At 38.0% G+C, this 19,900-nt stretch overlaps 3 protein-coding genes across 3 annotated transcripts; 2 read left to right on the plus strand and 1 right to left on the minus strand.

Moving 5' to 3' along the window:
• The first annotated feature begins 5,109 nt into the window (after positions 1-5,109).
• Positions 5,110-5,795, plus strand: LOC143618716 (uncharacterized). The gene is made up of 2 exons (XM_077090812.1): positions 5,110-5,719; positions 5,788-5,795. Exons 1-2 carry the CDS (start codon positions 5,110-5,112, stop codon positions 5,793-5,795), a joined length of 618 nt encoding a protein of 205 aa, XP_076946927.1.
• Positions 5,796-6,136: 341 nt separating this feature from the next.
• On the plus strand, positions 6,137-10,750 carry LOC143618785 (putative pectate lyase 5). The gene is made up of 5 exons (XM_077090883.1): positions 6,137-6,403; positions 6,910-7,609; positions 7,688-7,879; positions 8,226-8,431; positions 10,518-10,750. Exons 1-5 carry the CDS (start codon positions 6,153-6,155, stop codon positions 10,747-10,749), a joined length of 1,581 nt encoding a protein of 526 aa, XP_076946998.1. The 5' UTR covers positions 6,137-6,152; the 3' UTR covers position 10,750.
• Positions 10,751-11,660: 910 nt separating this feature from the next.
• On the minus strand, positions 11,661-18,871 carry LOC143618786 (protein RNA-directed DNA methylation 3). Its single transcript, XM_077090884.1, has 18 exons — positions 18,587-18,871; positions 17,298-17,551; positions 17,057-17,212; positions 16,765-16,923; positions 16,566-16,649; positions 16,420-16,487; positions 15,992-16,330; positions 15,520-15,571; positions 15,287-15,442; positions 15,058-15,201; positions 14,854-14,956; positions 14,628-14,774; positions 14,472-14,526; positions 14,334-14,392; positions 14,137-14,209; positions 13,752-13,813; positions 12,548-13,669; positions 11,661-11,956 (listed from the first exon to the last, which is right to left on the minus strand). The coding sequence occupies exons 1-18, from the start codon at positions 18,777-18,779 to the stop codon at positions 11,676-11,678; spliced, it is 3,507 nt and encodes a 1,168-aa protein (XP_076946999.1). The 5' UTR covers positions 18,780-18,871; the 3' UTR covers positions 11,661-11,675.
• Positions 18,872-19,900: the final 1,029 nt, after the last annotated feature.

Here is a 19,900-nt window from a genome sequence, read left to right on the forward strand (position 1 = left end):
AAGAATGAATTGAAAATACTCTTAGTTATTTTGTTCATTCAATATACACCAGTCACCACATACAACAGTAAACATGCTTTAAATGAAAATCATGGGCTAAATGTAAACACATACAGTAATCAAAACCATAAGTTTAGGATTTTAGTTGTTAAAATAGCAACATTAAAATTAAAACATTGAAAGCATACACGAAAAAAAAAGGGAAGTTAAATGTTTACGCAAAGGATGACAACGGACAAGTATGGACAATCCTAATCTCATTCCTTGTAAACCTCTCTGCCATACTTGGCCCAATACTCGTCCAGTATGTAGAGGTGCACAAATCGGGTATTATGAAAAACCGGGTTCGGATATGAAACCGGGTTCAGGTATGATCGGGTATTAAAAAATCGGGTCTGGTTCGGGTCGGGTATTGGCTTGAAAAACTATACCCTGTGTACCGGGTTCCGGTAGGGTATTGAACCGGGTCTTCAATACCCAGGTATTTGAAGACCCTATTTTCGGGTATTGAAAAAAACCCGTTTTATGGGTTTTGAATACCCTATTTTCCGGGTATTAAAAAAACCCATATTCTACATTTTTCTTCTATTAACAGGTTTGCTTCATTTTTTTATCCTAACTCCAATTTTTTGCATGCAAACTTCAAAGTTCATTCAAACATACATAACAACTAAACAATGATACAAAAAGCATATATTTAATATGTTTTCAGTTGTTGTTTGGTATATCAAAAGGCGTTGCTCTAAACAAGTATTTATATCATATACGTGCTCCAAAAAAGATCCGTTGGAGAACGACTATAGATCTGTGGACAGCCACACAAAAACATGTGCACGAACACTAATATCCTAGCATGCTAAAAATCCGGTTCGGGTATGCAAAAAACCCGGGTTTCGGGTATAGTTTAAACCGGGTTTCGGGTCTACCTAGAACAGGGTTTCGGGTATTATCGGGTTTAGATCGGGTTCGGGTTCGGGTTTCAACATTGAAAGTCATACCCTATCCGTACCCTACGGGTAGGGTCGGGTTCGGGTTCGGGTATTAAATACCCGGGTTTTAGAAAAACCGGTTCCGGGTTTTTTTTTCGGGTCCGGTTCCGGGTTCGGGTTTTTTGTGCACCTCTACCAGTATGTATCACGTAACTATCTCTCACGTATGGGTATACTCACCGGTTTCAGGTACCCGTCTCTTCAGGTTCCTGGTACACCATCTTATTTGGTACACAAAATTTTAATTAACCAAACCAGAAACCGGTGAAATTGAACCGGAGTTATATAGAACTTGTTTGAATGGTTGTGTTGGACTTATGGCCCAAATTCATTATCTTGGGTCAAAAGTTTTCTTTTGTCCAATATCATTAATAGATAGGTTAACAAAAATTTTAGACAAAATGTTTTACGCCCATATGCATTATTTTGGATCAGTTTTGTCAGGCTCAAGCATTTCATACCCAAATGTAAACCCAATCCATAAAAACCTAAAATCCTAAATCGAAGGGTTTATGAGGTCTTTCTTTTGGTTTCAGCCAAAAATCAACTGAAACACACCCCTAAGGTCCTTATTGAAACAGATTAATGAAGATCACTTGTATCAGATACAAGAAGATGGAGATTAAAAGGTTTTTACTCAAACAAAAGTATATTCTGTGTTCTCGAGTCTCATTTACATTGTATTCTTGGGTTTTAAATACAAGGAAAATTAATGATGAGATTGGATAGATGAAGAAAGGAAAAAAAATTATATACTTAAAAAGCATTCTCGGGTTAAAATAAAAGAAAAGAAAAGAAATTGTTTATTACATTCTTGAGTTAGATTGGAAGGAAAATATAGGAAAAAAATTTGTAGCTTTATAATTATGTCCTCATAGCAACATGGAAAAGAGAATTAAGATAGGGTAAATTGATAATATGGTAATGGGATATAAAATCCGACCATATTTGGCAGGAAATTTTTGAAGGAAAAAAGGCTTAACTTTTCCTTCCATTCTCTTTCTTTTCTCTGAATGAAAAAACTTAAGAATGAAAAAAGAAAAATTTTCTTATCTTTTCTTTCCAATCCCTTAAATAAAAAACTCAAGAATGCAGTGTTAAAGAGGGGAGGGGAAGGAAATAAGAAGAAAATATGAATAAATCATGTTCCAGAGATTTTTTAAGGAGAGGAGGGGAGGGGAAGAGAGAGAAAATGTTAGAAAATTTTAGTCTATACGCATCTTTTCAAATTGAAAGGATTATGAGAGAAAATGTGTGTGTATAATATTAACTACCTATTAACTCATAAATTTTCTTTCCTTTCCTTTCATTTTCATTAAACTCGGGAACATGAAATGAAGTGACACATATTCCTTCATCTCTCAATTCTCATCCCTTTCTTTTATCTCCTTAAATGAAACTCAAAAACACAGTGTAAAAAGACCCAAAGGTAGTTTAGGAATCTTCAATTAATTTGGACACTGGATTAAAAAGGAATTGAAAACTTCAATTTCATCCCATGTGGAACCAAACATCTTATGAAATAATTTCTAAAAATTCCAAGTAAATACGCTACAACAAAATATATATCAAACCAATGTCTCAAAAGTTTAAAGGCGGACCAAAGATCAAGATTGTAAAAATAACAAAGAAAGCAATGTGTTAGTGCCCTCACCAAACGTCATTTTTGCATTTTGAAAAAGGCTAGTAAGTTTTTTGCGCGATTTTAAGGGGTGGAAATGATGGGCATTATGTTCCATCCAGCAAGAATGGTATTCTCGTGTAGCCATGAAAAATACAATGATTGTGATTCCACTTTAACAAAAGTTACAAAGCTTACTTATAGTCTTGAAATCTATATACGGATAATAGAAGCGACACATTTTTTTTTCTTTTGTAGTTTTCAGTCTCGATCCTTTGGAAGCATTTTTCTCTTATTAGGCATCAATTCAGGGATTAGAGGACTTTATCCTCTCAAAGTAACGAGTGTAATATCTAAAATGTTTATCTTTCATTGTTTGCTCTAGGAAAAACAACGAATATTTATAGGGGGGTCGCCTCGGTGTTCGCTTGGTACCTTAAATCATAGCTTTATTATCAATCATTGAACTAATATCTCTAGATATCACTCATTTAATTGCGCATATTTTTCATAAATGTTAGTCCTATTATAATTTCTAACGTAATTGAAAAGTAAACACTTACAGCCTCGGCAATAGACTTTTTTTCTCGGATTGGATACCATGAAATTGAAAGTTATGAGGTTCGTGACAGATATATAAATTAAGTTATGGTTCATGAACAAGTACGAATATTAATGTTAATACTAATGGCTCGATACGAAGACGACCCATTTCTAATGTTCTAAAACTAGAGTCTTGTATTAATGGGCCTGTCAAGTAAGATCCACACCAATGTATGGTACATATGAATATATGATCCAGTTAACTATTTTCATTGGTAATCATGGGCCAAGGCAGCCACTAACTTACTTCCTTTTTCTTTTTTCAGTTATGTTTAAATATAAAAAAACATGAGATGAGTTTTGTAAATCCTCTGCTCCTATTCAAACCAGCACCATCAATCTAATCATGACCATTTTTATATGTTTTTTTTTTGTTTTCTAACTTTGTTTATTATAAAAACTAGACATTGAATTTGATATATCTTTTTTAACAACTTTCATTATACCACTAGCAAAACGATAAAAATAAACATCAAAGAAAACCGAGAATTACAAAAAAAGACACACATCAATTATACTAAGAAATACTAATTAAAGGAGAGCGGTTCTTGATCAAAAGATAAGCCAGAGACTTAATGCCGTCCATAGTCATTTATCCGATTATATATCTGAAGAGTGCTCTAGGAGGCTAGGATCATAAGACTATATGTAATGGGGCGAGGAATCCAGACGATTGGGGCGATTTTTGGGGGGAACACCGCCCCCCTGGGCGATAATGGTGCGGGGGCGTGAAGTTTTGTCGACGGGAGAGGTGAAAATTATATTATTATTTTATTCATATGTGTGTGTTATATATATACATGTATATATATATTATATTACTATTGTAGCCCCTATACCATTACACCCCAAAAACAAATTCTCACTCCTTACTGACTGAATGCCGTACGACGTAAAACGCTTTAATTTATAGTCCTTCCACTACGCATAGCCTAAGAGAACTTGCTATAGGAAGTTATGATCTACCATAGGATTATTGACTTTGGATCTACCCCCACCCCCACCTCTGGCCCTACCCCACTCTTCTTGTCTTCTGAGTTTTTCTTTATGTAAGACTGAGGGTAGTGGGGGGTGAAGGGTGGGCGCGGCCGCCTACGTGGCTCGCGAACACCGCTACACCCCTCCGGTGAGCGAGGGCGCGGCCGGCCGGCGTGGCTGTGGTCGCGGCACAATATAGCCGTTGTAGGTGTGTTGACTGGTCAACATTACCGTTGGCCAGTTTAAATAATTTTTTTTTACCTATAAATACAAATCCACATTTTCTATAAAAACTCAAACCATACATTCTCTCTATCAAAACTTCTATTTGTATATTTATAAATGGCATCGTCGTCATCGTCTTCGTATTCCTATTCTACCGAAGAAGATGAACTCATTTGTCAAGCGGTTCAAACGACGATAAGCTTTTTGAGAGATCAAAATCGCCCCCGGGCCCCATTGTTCCGCCAACCGCGTATTCGTGATCGAAAGACCGCTAACGAAACTTTGATACGTCACTATTTTAGTCCCAATCTCACATATGGTGAGGATAGTTTTAGAACCCGTTTTCGAATGACTAGACGATTATTCATGCGTCTAGCAAATGATTTGCCGGAGCACTTTGAGTATTTTCAACAAAGGGATGACGCTAGAGGTAAGCCCGGGTTCACGGCTACTCAAAAAATTACCGCTGCTCTTCGACAACTAGCGTATGGTGTTGGATCGGACATGTTAGACGAGTATCTACAAATGGCTAAAAAGACCGGACGCGATGCGCTTAACCACTTTTGTAGATGTATATATATTTTTTACGTTTGTTTATATATTTTTCAAATATTTACATAACTTATATAATTTTAATAATTATATTTAGGGTTCATATCGCTATACAAGCGGAGATACTTACGTAGACCAACAATGTATGATATCCAACGCATGTACATGGTGCACGGTGAAAAGCATGGTTTCCCCGGGATGCTCGGTAGCCTTGATTGTATGCATGTTGGTTGGGCTATGTGTCCCACTTCTTGGCGAGGTCGATTCCACCGAGGTGATCACCCCGGCCCTACTATCATATTTGAGGCGGCGGCGTCACAGGATCTTTGGATTTGGCATGCATTCTTTGGGGTTGCCGGGTCTAATAATGACCTCAATGTTATCGATCAGTCACCGATAATTGATGACCTTATCGACGGGGTAGAACCTCCTCAAGCTTTTTTTGCAAATGGAGAACATTTCAAATACGGGTACTACCTCGTTGATGGTATTTACAACGAATGGGGGATACTTGTTCAAGCTTACGCGGCTCCAGTTTCTGACAAACGAAAGTACTTCACGAAGAAACAAGAATCGGCAAGGAAAGATATTGAAAGGGCGTTTGGAGTCCTAAAGAAAAGATGGGCAATGTTGGCGAATCCAATAAGATTTTGGACAAGGGAGAAGATAACGGAAGTCGACATCACGTGTATAATCCTACATAACATGATACTAGAAGACGAGGGTAAAGCTATTTGTCAAAACTACCAAGGTGATATTCCAAGACAAGAATCGACGATCACCAATGAACAACGACTCGCCAACATAAATATCATCAAGAGCCGTGAGTTACATGGCAACGTTCGGCATGAGTTGGTCGAGCATTTGTGGGATAGAAGACCCGATGATCTTGTATTAGACTAGTATCAACGTAATGTTTTATATTATTATTAATGTAATGTTTTATATTATTATTTAATGTATTATTTAAAATAATTAAATAAATAAAAAACTGGATCAAGCCTTTGCTCACCTATACCACTACACCCTCTGGGGCTTGATCCATGACCTGTCATCGCCTACGTGTCAGATTTTGTTTGGCTCACCTGAAACTCAACCAAGCCCCATTACCCTTAGCCTAAAAAAAACATAGAAAAGCATAAACTACCTCATACCAACCATTTATTTGCTCCATACACATTATTATGTACAACTTCACTAACACTCCCCTTAATTTACTCCTGCCCTCCCACCTCCTGTTTCATTTCAGCTTCCTTCATTCATATCTTAAATCTTTCAAAATCAACCAAACCATGCCTCCTACTCACACTCCCAACACTTACATTTTACTATTTTGCCTCTTAACATCTCTATTTCCCATCATTAAAGCCACTTTCAACCTCACGCTCCCTCACCGACACCCTAACCCTGAAGCTGTAGTTCAAGAACTACAAAGGTAACATCTTTTATATCTTTTTTTTTAAATTAAACAAAACCCCATCTGGGTTTTACTCATTACACCATTTTAACATCTGGGCATAATTCTTTTTTTCTATTTACAGCACTGTAAATGCATCAAATTAACACCTCCCAAGATTCCTTAAAAAAATTCTTAAAATTATAATAAATTGCTTCTGGGTTTTACTCATTATACTATTCTAACATCTGGGTATGAATCTTTTTTCCAATTACAGCAAACTAAATGCATCAATTTAACACCTCCCAAGATTCCTTAAAAATAAAAAATCTTACAATTATAAAAAACTGCTTCTGGGTTTTACTCATTACACCATTCCAACATCTGGGTATGAATCTTTTTTCCAATTACAGCAAACTAAATGCATCAACTTAACACCTCCCAAGATTCCTTAAAAAAAATCTTAAAATTATACAAAACTGGTTCTGGGTTTTACTCATTACACCATTCTAACATTTGGGTATGAATTTGTTTTCCATTTACAGCACTCTAAATGCATCAATTTACAGAAGAAACATGCTTGACACCTCCGGCGGGTGTCTCACCGGAAACCCAATCGACGATTGCTGGCGTTGCGACCCCAATTGGGCTAACAAACGACAACGTCTTGCTGACTGTGCAATTGGGTTCGGTAGATTATCTTTAGGCGGGAAAGGCGGTGAGATCTACGTCGTCACCGACTCCTCCGACGATGACGTCATCAACCCAACTCCGGGAACACTCCGTTACGCCGTCTTACAAACTGAACCCTTGTGGATTGTTTTTAAATCCAGTATGTTTATTAAACTTAAACACGAGCTAATAGTTAATAGTTATAAAACAATTGATGGACGTGGCGCTGACGTGGCAATTACGGGTAATGGGTGTATTACGTTACAGTATGTTAGTAATGTTATTATTCATAATATACGGGTGTACGATTGTAAGCCGTCGGGGAATACTAATATACGGTCGAGTCCTACGCATGTCGGGTTGAGAGGTAAATCGGATGGGGATGGGATATCGATATCGGGTTCTAGGAATATTTGGATTGATCATTGCTCGCTTTCGCATTGTACGGATGGGTTGATTGATGCTGTGTTGGGGTCCACCGCGATTACTATTTCGAATAGTTATTTTACGAGGCATAATGAGGTTATGCTCATGGGTCATGACGACGGATACATGCCCGACAAAGGAATGCAGGTGAATGTTATAACAAGTTTTGTTTTCGTGTTGATGACTTGTACATTAATAATATTATTTTTTTTGGTGTTTGTGTAGGTTACGTTTGCGTTTAATCATTTTGGGAAAGGTTTGATACAAAGAATGCCAAGGTGTAGACATGGGTATTTTCATGTGGTGAATAATGATTTTACCGAATGGAAGATGTACGCTATTGGCGGTAGCGCGGACCCTACGATCAATAGTCAGGGTAACCGATACATTGCTCCACCGAATGCTGACTCTAAAGAGGTACCTCTGTGTTTGGTGTTGATTATCTTGTAACCGTGTTTTTAGTTGTTTTATCACTTTATCTTTCAAAAATAGTATATTAATAATAAGCCAGTGCTGACATGGCAACAAAATGGCATCATGAGAAGTAAACTTACAATAAAAGTTATAAAACCACATTCATGAGATGGTTAAAACTAGAACATCATGACTAGTTTTTGGCACAGGCCCCCCTTTAGTAAAGTTACCATTTAATGTGGTATTATTGTTACACCAATTAATTTGACTCTTGGTTTTAAAGACTCAAGCATATTACTTCTAAAAATTTTATTAATCATTTTTTTGTTTATTGTACGCTCGTAAATAGGTGACTAAACGAGTGGACACAGATGAGGGAAACTGGTCGGGTTGGAATTGGAGAACAGACGGTGATATAATGGTGAACGGTGCCTTCTTTGTGCCGTCTGGTGATGGCTTGAGTGCGATCTATGCAAAGGCGTCGAGCTACGAGCCAAAATCAGCTGCCATGGTGACACAATTGACCAAGTATGCCGGTGTCTTTGGTGGACCAAGGTATGTTTCTACATAGTACATACATACTCTATGCTTTACAACTTGCATACTAACTTGGATTTTATAGCATCTTGTCACCCACTTGCCTTTTCACCCAACTTGCATATGATTCTTTGTAGATTTGTGGTTAAGTTGTCTATCTTACCCTTTAGTGGTTGCAAGAATATTTCTATTTTTTCACTTCTCACATGGGTTGCATAGCCTTTTTTTCTGAATATGACATCAATGGATGATAAAGTTTGATTTGATGGTGTTGTATATTAAAATGTAGTATTCAAAGTACTTTTACATGAAAGTATATTTTGAATTAAAAAACAGAAAAATTATACATGGAAATAGTAAAATAGAGTGTTGTGGAAAAAGTAAAACTAGACACATAATAATGTAACACCTTAACTAATTTACATGGGCGCACGTGACCGTGTGGGAGAATCTAAAGGGCCCACAAACGCCAACGGTCATGAGTTGTTTCTTATTCATCTAGATGTGCAACTTCTACTTCAAGATGTACAACTCATTCTATTAAAAAAATATTTGTGTTAGTTAAGTATTTTGAAATAAACAATTCATTTTAAGTCTCTAGAGGTGAATTGTACACAAATATTTTGGCATTCAATAATTATATTTTTTAAAAGAGCATTTGGTCTACTGGTATCAAGTAGTTGTATAAGGTTTTGCATTTCTAAAGGGTGAGGATTCAAACTCGTTACTTCGTTAGTGAGAAACGTTGCTAACACTTTCGTTACACGTAGGTGAGACGAGCGGGTTTAGAGAAAAATTGCGGGGCCCAATGGTTTACTAATCTAGGTTATGGTAATAACACTAATTTTTGAGCCTAGATAGTCCCCACTACCATCTTGGAAAGTGAGTTACACTTTAAAAAATGGCATTTGGTGTCTTTTTCCTTGAGAAAAGGAACAAAGTGCTCTTTATTTTAAGACCCAAAGCGCAAATTATTTAAATATTTAGGCTATGTGTAATGGGCAATAAAATTGAGCGAAAAGCGGGTGAGAACACCACCCCCGGACGACAAAAGGGGCAAATTGGGTGGGGCCGATAGGTTTTCATCGCTTGCTTTGTGTGGGTGTGTATATTATTATTATATATGTTGTGTGTGTGATATATATATATACATATATAGGGGCTACAACAACATTACACCCTTAAAACAAAATCCATAATTTGCTGACTGAGCGCCACATGACTTAAATCGGCCCGTTTTGTAGCCTCTTCAGTCTTCACTACACATAGTCTTATCATGTAATCTGATATTTAAAACCAATCCTACTAGTGGACCTGTAACATAGCATGGACGGTCCGGTTATAAAAGCATTGATAAAACACTAAAACTGGCCTTTTAATTTATCAATGGGGCTCACTAGATTAGGCAAACGTGTCTCAAAAAACCAGCCAAAGGGTAAAAGGGAACATGATTTTGTTTTCATGGGTGTGAAATGTCAAAATCATTTCTGTCAGGACCTGAAAAGAAAATGTGTGGGCAAGCTGGAAATTGTGACTTGTGGGGCCACACTTCATTTATTATTGTTCAGAAATTAGTTGTATATATATTTTTTTTTTGAGTATTTACAAAAGAGGATAAGAGGATTGGTTGCATGCATAGATAAAGTGTTCATTGTGGCCTTGTGGGCCATTTTCTACTATCGTGGCCCATTTTTTATAGTTGTGGGCCAGTTTTAAAGTGGATGGTTTCATTTTAAATATCAGGAGCGGATTTTTAGGCCATAGTTTAGACTTTAGAATGATGTCATCATTGTTTTGATACAAAATATATAGTTTGATTAGACTATAGAAACATAAGTCATGACCAAAAGTTATTTTACTAGATTGCATAGTAATCATAGTAACTTACTAATGTCATAAAATAGTTGTGTGATCATCATTGATTTCAACAATACCCACTAATTCACTTTATATAACTTTTTGTTTCCATTAATAACAAAAGTCAAATGAAAGCCCCCCTCTTTATGATCTATGATTAATGTCTACCCTTTTTTGAGTTTTTTTAACCAATATGTAGGGCTTTCATAACATGATGCATAAGTTAATGTTGTTACGGTGCGTGTAGGGATGATGATGGGACTTTGTCATTCACGGATGGACCGGTCACTGGAGATAGCGTTAGCGGGAACACTGGAGCAAGCCGAAGCGATGATGGTGACTACTTTGGGATGATATTTGGTGGTGGCACAGTTGCAATATCACCGCCACTAACCACCATCTTTTGTATTGTTTTTGTTTTGTACATGACTACCACCACCACCAATGGTGGTTTATTTTCATTATTATTATTACTTTAATGATCAAGTTTATATTTTTCTTGTTACAAGTCAAGGAAAGAGGTGATAAAAGGTTCATTATCCTGGTCCCAAACTTTTGTGAGTTTGTCAATGGCTCATTGATGTCGATCAGTTTTTATTCATCTCAGAAGGAGCATTAAAAAGAAATGAAATAATTCTAACTTAATTAACAATTTTATCAATTACTTTGAAAATATAGTAGTGCTGTGTGCCTTTCAATTATAGTAGTGCTACTTGTTTGTACTTACTTTAAATCGTTTAGCATAGTATAGAATACTCCTGTATGTACATTTTTGGTACCAAACTGATAAGATAGAATGTGAACGGCTGTGGTTGCATTTTTGTATCCAGAAGCGCATTTCAGTCGCTTTCTAATGCGTACTTTATAACTGTAAATGAAACCTGTTTTCTTTAAACGAAAAATCGCAAAGTTGGTTCAAAAGTAAATGACTTAAGTTTAAACCAGAAAGCATTATTTTCTGATTCGCTTCGAGGTACAACTTTATAAGCAAGCAATCATCCATAAACTTATATTGTGGCATACAAATTTAGCAACACAAACTACAAAGTCGAGAATATAAACATACGGTTTCATGATGTGAACCACATCAAAAGCGTAAGTTCAAACCAAAAGTAGATAAATATTCATAAAAAAAAAACAAGGTCACTAAGATTAAAAGAAGAGATTAAAATCATCTAAAACAACCATCAGATTGCCCGCCTGCACAAAAAGAGAAAAAAAGCAAGTTTTGCAGTTAATGGAAACACCAAAAGAAAAAAATAGTTTAGCTGACAATATTTAAAAAACTCACCTGTTATTACCAGCCTGATTTCTTCCAGCCACTTCCTTCGGCTTCGTCCTTACCAGACCCCCATCCTCCTGCTTGATCATCTTGTTTTTTACCTGCATGGATATTATTAGTACTTCATACTTGTGAATAATAACAAAAGGAATAGAAATTACCTGTATCATCACCGCCACTGCTTCCCCAACCACCGCCACCTCCACCACCACTGCTGCTTCCCCAACCACCACTGCCTCCTCCGCCACTGCTGCTGCCCCAACCACCACCACCTTGTGCATCATCCTTCTTTCCTGCATCAGCATCGGAAGCTTTGGTACTACTCCATCCCCCTGTCTGATTGCCACTGCTCCAACCCCCTGACGAACTCCACCCACCACCGCCACCGCCACCACCACCATAGCCTCCTCCTCCACCACCGCCCCCTTGAGGGCATTCTCGTGACATGTGACCACTCTCACCGCACTTGAAGCAATTTCTGCCGCCTCCACTTCCACTTCCGCCTCCCTGGGGACACTCACGGGACATATGTCCACTCTCCCCACATTTATAACAGCTTCTTCCACCACCGCCGCCGCCGCCACCACCACCGCCCTGAGGGCATTCACGGGACATATGCCCACTCTCACCACACTTATAACAGCTCCTTCCTCCTCCTCCACCTCCACCTCCACCCTGAGGGCATTCCCTAGACATGTGCCCACTCTCACCGCATTTGTAACAGCTTCTACCACCACCACCCCCGCCTCCCTGGGGGCATTCTCTAGACATATGACCACTTTCACCACACTTGTAGCAGCTTCTGCCACCACCCCCACCACCGCCCCCTTGGGGGCATTCACGGGACATATGGCCGCTCTCACCACACTTGTAGCAACTTCTGTCACCGCCACCGCCACCACCCCCGCCACCACCTTGGGGACACTCCCTAGACATATGACCACTTTCGCCACACTTATAGCAACTTCTACTGCCCCCACCACCACCACTTCCACCTTGCGGACATTCCCGAGACATATGCCCGGTCTCTCCACACTTGAAACAAGCATTGCCACCACCGCCATCGCCACCCTTGGGACACTCTCTAGACATGTGGCCACTCTCACCACACTTAAAACAATTTCTGCCACCACCGCTACTACCACCCCCTTGCGGACATTCTCTAGACATATGCCCAGCCTCACCACACTTGAAACAATTGTTCCCACCTCCACCACCACCGTCTTGTTTGCTCCACGAAGACCCCCCTCCACCGTCTTGATTACCCCATGAACCGCCTCCGCCAGCTGGCTTACTCCATGATGATGATCCCCCACCATCCTTACTGCTTCCCCAACCACCACCCGCATTATCATCTTTGTTCCCACCAACTGACGCCGCCTTATTTCCCCAACCACTGCCAGATGACTCACTCTGTTTATTACCCCACGCAGATCCTCCATCAGCAGAAGCAATATCTTTCTTACCCCACCCTGTTGTATTTTCATCCTTTTTCGTACTGCCCCATCCACCACCACTTTCTGAGGCCGGTGCAGGAGTTGAACCCCAAGCTGTTGTATTTTCATCAGTTTTCTTGCTGCCCCATCCACCACTTTCTGAGGCGGGTGTAGGAGCTGAGCCCCAAGCTGTTGTATTTTCATCTGGTTTCTTGCTACTCCATCCACTACTTTCGGAGGTAGTTGGTGCTGGAGCTGACCCCCAAGCTGTTGCATTTTCATCTGTTTTCTTGTTACCCCATCCACCACTTTCTGTGGCGGGTGCAGGAGCTGACCCCCAAGCTGTTGCATTTTCATCTGTTTTCTTGTTACCCCATCCACCACTTTCTGAGGCGGGTGCGGGTGCAGGAGCTGACCCCCAAGCTGTTGCATTTTCATCTGTTTTCTTGCTACCCCATGCACCACTTTCCGAAGCAGGTGCAGGAGCTGAGCCCCAGGCAGACTTGTTTTCACCATCATTACTGCCGCCTACATTGCCCCATGCACCACTATCTGAATTGTCATTTTTAACACCGCTTGAGCTTGCTCCCCAGCCAACATCTTTGTTTTCGCTAGAAGATGCACCCCATGGCATACCCTGTTGTGTAGTTTTAGTCTCCCATGCAGAACCTCCAGCATCTTCTAGACATAAAATAAAGAGTTTCAGAAAGTAGCACAAGCAAAAAAATATAAATAACATACATAAACAAAATGTCAATAATACCTTTATTGGCATCATTATCCCCAGAGTTTAATGGATTTGCAGATCCAGATCCCCAAGCACTCCTACAAACACAAAAAAATTAAGTAAATAAAAACGAGGAAAAAAAAATATGTTATAAACTATAAAGACATATTGATGTTTCTGCTACGACTACAAAGGTATATAATTTAAAAAATAACTTAAAAAAAATTTGGCAACATCTGGCGAATGTGCTCACAAGAACAAGTTTGTATATATAATTAAATCATTGAAGATTGTAAAGAAAACCTTTTATATTACTGGTAGGAACTTAAACATATCATGTTAGCTTATAATCATATGTTAACTTATAATCATATATAACATTTAAAAAAACAAACGAATTACACATAAGAATCCATATAACCTTTCAGTAGACTGGCCTCCAGCATTCCATCCCCCACCTCCAGATTCAGTGGCAGGAGCAGCATCCATCCAACCTTTAGAGGATTCAACAGTATTAACCACAAATGACAAATGTGTATATCAATCATATAGCTGAATAAAAAAAAAACATAAAACAAAAATACTTTTAAGTCTATAACTATATATAAAATTTCCCACCTTGAGAACCGCCACTCTCCCCAAGCAGTTCAAATGGCTTGGCAGCATCCTGCCCGTCACTTTAAAAAACCAAACAATATTTCAAAATAAAGTCTAGAGATTAGACAAAGAAAACTAACAAAATTTAAACCAATATACCCAAGGGAAACAGCAGAACTTTTCTCTCGAACTTCTGCAAGATGCTCAGCTTTAACTGCAAATAATAAATTAAAAAAAAATTACTTCCAACATACCTAGTAAAACCAAACAGAATAAAAGATTACATGTTAATAGCTTAGTTGATTGTTATTGAACCTGTAAGAATTTTGTGCTGTGAATCAAGCTTCACTGTTATATCTGAATATCGAATTGCCATGACACGACATATGTAGCCCTTTAAAGGGCCCACACGTATTCTACATGGTTGCCCAACGGAGAAACCTTCTCTATCTTCTTGATCAACTGCATACCCAATAATATAAACGTAAAATTATATAAACTCATGAACTAAAATTTTAATATTCTAAGCTTAGTAGCTCACACTTGCGGGTATTTTCCCTCCCTTCCCAAGCGTTGTCAGGTGACAAGGGAGACTTGGGTGATTTTGGAAGATCATCGAAACCAGAGGCATCTGATTTACCACCCTGCAATACAGGAATTGTGTTTAGTTGTTAATATTGAAAAATTATATTTGGAAGGCATATGATCTACTAAATATGAAGTGTTTAATCCATGACAAGCGTACCTTTCCTTTGAAGATATCAGCAGAAAAATCCATCTTCTCACAGATATTTGCTTTAGCACAAAAATAACCACAATTTTCTGATTCATTCTCATCATGCAAAAATACGACCCCTTTGTAAAGTTGCTTGACAATTCCTCGTTTATCCTGGAGGTGAAAACACCACATGTTGCTTATACTTCAAATCTAGCAATGATGATTTAAACCAGAATCTTTAAAGATGATGACAAACCTCTAGGGGGCCTTCTAAGATCCTCACAGTATCATTAATTTTTATAATCTTCTTATGCTGATCAAAAGCAGTAAAACTCTTGTCAAAGTCTAACTTCTTCAGTAGACGTGCTTCAACTGCCACTACCATAGGCCGATCTGACCCTTCCTCCAAAACCTTGAACCAGCAGTCTGATGTTAAAATACTTAAAAATGAAAACCAAAAACAAATAGAAGAGCACTTAATATTACAACCTTGATGCGGTCATCTTTCTCTCTGCCAACTACAATCCCAAAAGACTTGCGACTGCAGACAGAATTACACAGCAGAGTGCATTAGAAGAAACGGAAAAACAGGTCAATTTGATTTGTGTTTTATCTTTAACAGCTCGTAATCTAAAATAATGGCTAAAAGTCAACTTGGTCAAATACTTCAAAAGTCTCAACATAACTTAAGCCAATACAACCTCTTAAATCACTGTATTCAAAACAATTAACTTTACCACCGAAATAACACATTTTTGCAATCATGTTCAGCATGCAGACTTTTCAGTAAAATTAAAAACAAGGTTGGCCAGAAAGTGTGACAAGCTGAGTCAATCAAACCCGACACAGAGCCCCAGATTAAACAATTACCCATTGTAACTGAAACATATTTTGACGTGTTACCCAGTAGTCCCAACCCGCCCGTTTTATCACCTTTAATGTGACTGCTAAAAAAACATACCCATGAAGCACAAGATCAGGAACTTCAAAACCATTCTCCATGGTGGAGCTTGATGAACCTTCTCCTTTTCCACCTGTATTATTGTTGCTAACTGTCGGCTTTTTCTTCTTACGTTCACCAAAGAGTCCAGTAAGCCACTCTACATCATTAGATTCTTCTTTATTACCAGGGGAAAATTTTAAAAGCTCGGCTTCAGAAGGCCTAACATCCCAGAAACTCAGAGAGTCCAAAGGCACTTTTTTGTATAGATACCCATCCTTCAGAGTCATTCCATCAAAAACCTCATACATATCACCTGTATCACGATCACGCCTACACTGAACTAGTGGTCGATAAGCCCTACACAAAATGACAAAAAATGAGATACAATGATAAATAAGTGGGGCCAACAAAGTATAGTTTTCATATAGAAGAGTTAAGTATCGTACTCAAGTTCACTTGAGGTGATCAATCTAGGCGCAGGAACAGTGTTTTTCTTGCCAGTAACTCCTCCACCCTGCAAACAAAAAGAATGATTATAAATTGTGTAATATGTTCACATTATATATACATATATATAGGTAAAGTTCATTACAAATTTTTCAGCAACTGCTTGTAAATCTATCCTTGGGACAAGCTTGACAGTAGCTTTCCTCTTAGCTTTATCCACATGCACAACCTGCACCCATATAGCTAAACAATGAACTAACCCAGCTAAAAAACAAAAATACCCCAAAAGAACATAGCAAATAAAATCTCTAAATCCAGTTATGCGGGTTGGGTTAGGCACATACCTGTGCAAGATCCCCCTTGTATTTCCCATTTTTCACACGAGCCCAGGTATTCGTAGATACCTCACTGTATTTGCTTCGAACAGAGAATAAATGTGGAACTTCAGACACTTGAATAGGGGCCACTCGACTTGGATATATATTGCAAAGACCTTTGCATGCCTGAAAAGGTAACACATATGTAAATGTGCATATAAGAAACAAGTAAAACTTAATTTTGTCATATAACATTGTCTATACATGTCACCATCCAAGTAAACATAGAAAACAAAAACATCAAAATAGTCAAATGCACCTCATTAATGTCATTTTGCTTTACAGCTTCGATGTATATAAAACCCTTAACATGCTCAACAGCAAAAGCAGAAATTATTTGCAACTTAGTTCCAAGGGCTTTCACGTCAACATACTTCTGCATAAGGCAGAAAGCTGAATGCCTCTCACGTCCAACCTACAGTCAAATTATGTTCAAAGAACAGAAATACAGGACTAAAATGATTTAAAAACAAGCTAAAAGTCAGGTACAACAAATATACCGTGCATTTGACTTTCCAGATTACTGGACCATCCTTCTCATATGGCATAGCCAAATCACGTTCATCCCTCCTAGAAGCTGCAGTTCGGTCTTCTGCATATTTAACAAAACCAGCACCTGGTTTATAACGTGCTTCCAAAAGTTTATCCATTTCCTCCTCATCCATCTCCTCTTCTTTGGGAAAAAATGGAATGTTAGGAGTCTTTGGTTCAGCCTTGACTTCAGGACCAGAGCCAAGTTCATCATCAAGAAACACTGCAACAGCCAAGAAACAATAAGTAATTAAAAAATGAGACTATTAAACAAGAAAATAATGAAACGTGTTTTCCGCCAAAAAAAACACAATACGAATATGAAGTTATGAACCCATACAGACGCAAAAATATTCACACAACAAAAATAATAAAAAAACATTAAAGAATTAAAAACCGAAGACAAAACAGTTATGATAATTCAACGTCTAAAAAGCATAGCTCAAGTGATACAACGTATATGTCTTTTTTTACATTAAAGATCAAAACGAGCCCGAGTTTTAAATAAAGCTAGTTTAGTTATTAATCTCGAGCTCAAGCCTTGTGTATTTTTATACTTCACCTCTTTTATAATTATACATACTTATTTTACAACAAATTAGTTTACACCGTCCAGTTAAGCTCCAGACGAGCATTGACTCGTTTAAGGTACTACACGAGCTTGATCCAAGCTGAGACTCGTTTTAGATTTTCTCAAAATACATAAAAACAATTAATAACAAATATAAACTAACAAATAAATAGTAAACGAGCCAAGCCCAAGTGTGAAAAAACAACTCATGTGCCGAGCTCAAGCTTTAGAAAATGAGCTCGAAACAAGCTGAGCCCGAGCTTGAAAAAACAATTCATGAGCCGAGCTCAAGCTTCAGAAAAAAGAGCTCAAAACGAGCTGATCCCGAGCTTGAAAAATCAACTCACGACCCAAGCTCGAGCTTCAGAAAAAGAACTCAAAATGAGCCGAGCTCGAGATCCCGTAAGTCAAAAAGTCTAGCTCGGCTCACCTAGTTTACACGCCTAAGGTTCATTTTAGTAAAACAAACATAAATGATAAATCTCCATGAAACCCTAAATCCACCTACATTTCATCAAAACAGCTTCAAAACCAACCAAATCAAAAGCATGCAAGCCACAATTCACTATTAAACCATAAACCAAACAATAACTCCACACATTCACTCAAATCACAAATTAGCCCTAAAACAACAATAAGCAGCAAAAATATACAAACAACGATGATCGGAAACAGAAACAAAACTACCGTTCATATCATCATCATCGATGAAGTGCTCGTCGTCGCTAGACTCACTCTCGTTGATTTCGGTAGCGCAGTCCTCGAAGAACTGAAGCACGTTAGGGTTATTACGCTTCCGATTGCCGGATTTATCGTCGCCGTTGCGTTTCCGTTTGCTGGATGACGAATCAACGGCTATTCCTTTGCCTTTATCCGCCATTGTTGGTCTTCGATCGATGAAATTTTAGGGTTTTTGGTAGTGGAATTTGGGAGAGTGAGGTGAGAGTTTTTTTGCATTGGGGTGGGATGTAGACAGTGCGAAGGTACACTTAGGAAAAAGTTATGCTATTATTATCAGAGTTAATTGCCATTTTTATCCCTGTAGATTGCTACTTTCGCCATTTCAGTCCAAAATTTTTTATTTTGTCAATTTAGTTCTCATAGTTTTAAATATTAGCCGATTACGTCCCATCCGTCTAACGGCATCCAGCTATGCCGTTAGTTTAAGGGTATTTTTGTCTTTCTCCTTTTAATTTTGAGTTAATGGTCATTTGAGTCCCTGTGGTTTGATATCTTTGCCAATTCAGTCCAAAGTTTGAAAATTTGTCAATTTAATGTTCAGTTTAATTCAGTTTTTTTTATTTTTTTACGTTTTTTGTTTATACCCCTGAAGAGCATAATTCAAGCCCAAAACCATCGAGCAACCTCAAATACTGGTATGCATTTACTCTGTTGACAACAGTAATCATACCCCCCTTTATATTTAGTTTCTAAACATTTCCTAAAATCTTCTCCATGGTGGAATTCAATGGTAAAGTGGTCAAGGTAATTCCCTGAAACCGAATTATACAGAAAAAACTAAAAATTGTTTTGTTGATTAATGTATAATAGTTTATTACGACCCAGATTTTCGTTATAATATGTTAATCTCTAAACCCTAAATATTATGCTTTCATCAAAGAAACGATTTTAAGTTTTTTCCTTACAATTCGGTTTCACGGAATTGCTTTGACCACTTTACCATTGAATTCCACCATGGGGGAGAGTTTAGGAACCGTCTAGAAACTAAATACGAGAGGAGGGGGTATGATTACTGTTGTCGACAGAGTAAATGCGAACTTGTTATGGGCTTGGATAATGCTCTCTAGGGTTATAGAAAAAAAAACTGACTTAAATTGAAAAAAATTCAAACTTTGGACTGAATTGGCAAAAGTATCAAACCACAGGGACGAAAATGACCAATAACTCAAAATAAAAAGGAGAAAGACAAAAATACCCTTAAACTAACGGCATAGCTGGATGCCGTTAGACGGATAAGACGTAATTGGCTAATATTTAAAA

Source organism: Bidens hawaiensis, unplaced genomic scaffold (assembly GCF_021521415.1).
Source record: "Bidens hawaiensis isolate Kalapana, Puna unplaced genomic scaffold, B.hawaiensis_p1.1 tig00002338_1, whole genome shotgun sequence".
Taxonomy (NCBI): Eukaryota; Viridiplantae; Streptophyta; class Magnoliopsida; order Asterales; family Asteraceae; genus Bidens; species Bidens hawaiensis.

Coding starts and splice junctions, on each gene's coding strand:
- LOC143618716 (XM_077090812.1), top strand. CDS start 5,110: ATGTATGATATCCAACGCATGTACATGGTGCACGGTGAAAAGCATGGT.
- LOC143618785 (XM_077090883.1), top strand. CDS start 6,153: ATGTACAACTTCACTAACACTCCCCTTAATTTACTCCTGCCCTCCCAC. Junction 7,610..7,687: donor TGCCCGACAAAGGAATGCAG/GTGAATGTTATA, acceptor GTGTTTGTGTAG/GTTACGTTTGCGTTTAATCA. Junction 7,880..8,225: donor CGAATGCTGACTCTAAAGAG/GTACCTCTGTGT, acceptor GCTCGTAAATAG/GTGACTAAACGAGTGGACAC.
- LOC143618786 (XM_077090884.1), bottom strand. CDS start 18,779: ATGGCGGATAAAGGCAAAGGAATAGCCGTTGATTCGTCATCCAGCAAA. Junction 16,924..17,056: donor AGCAAAATGACATTAATGAG/GTGCATTTGACT, acceptor TTACCTTTTCAG/GCATGCAAAGGTCTTTGCAA. Junction 15,443..15,519: donor AGAAAGATGACCGCATCAAG/GTTGTAATATTA, acceptor TGCTGGTTCAAG/GTTTTGGAGGAAGGGTCAGA.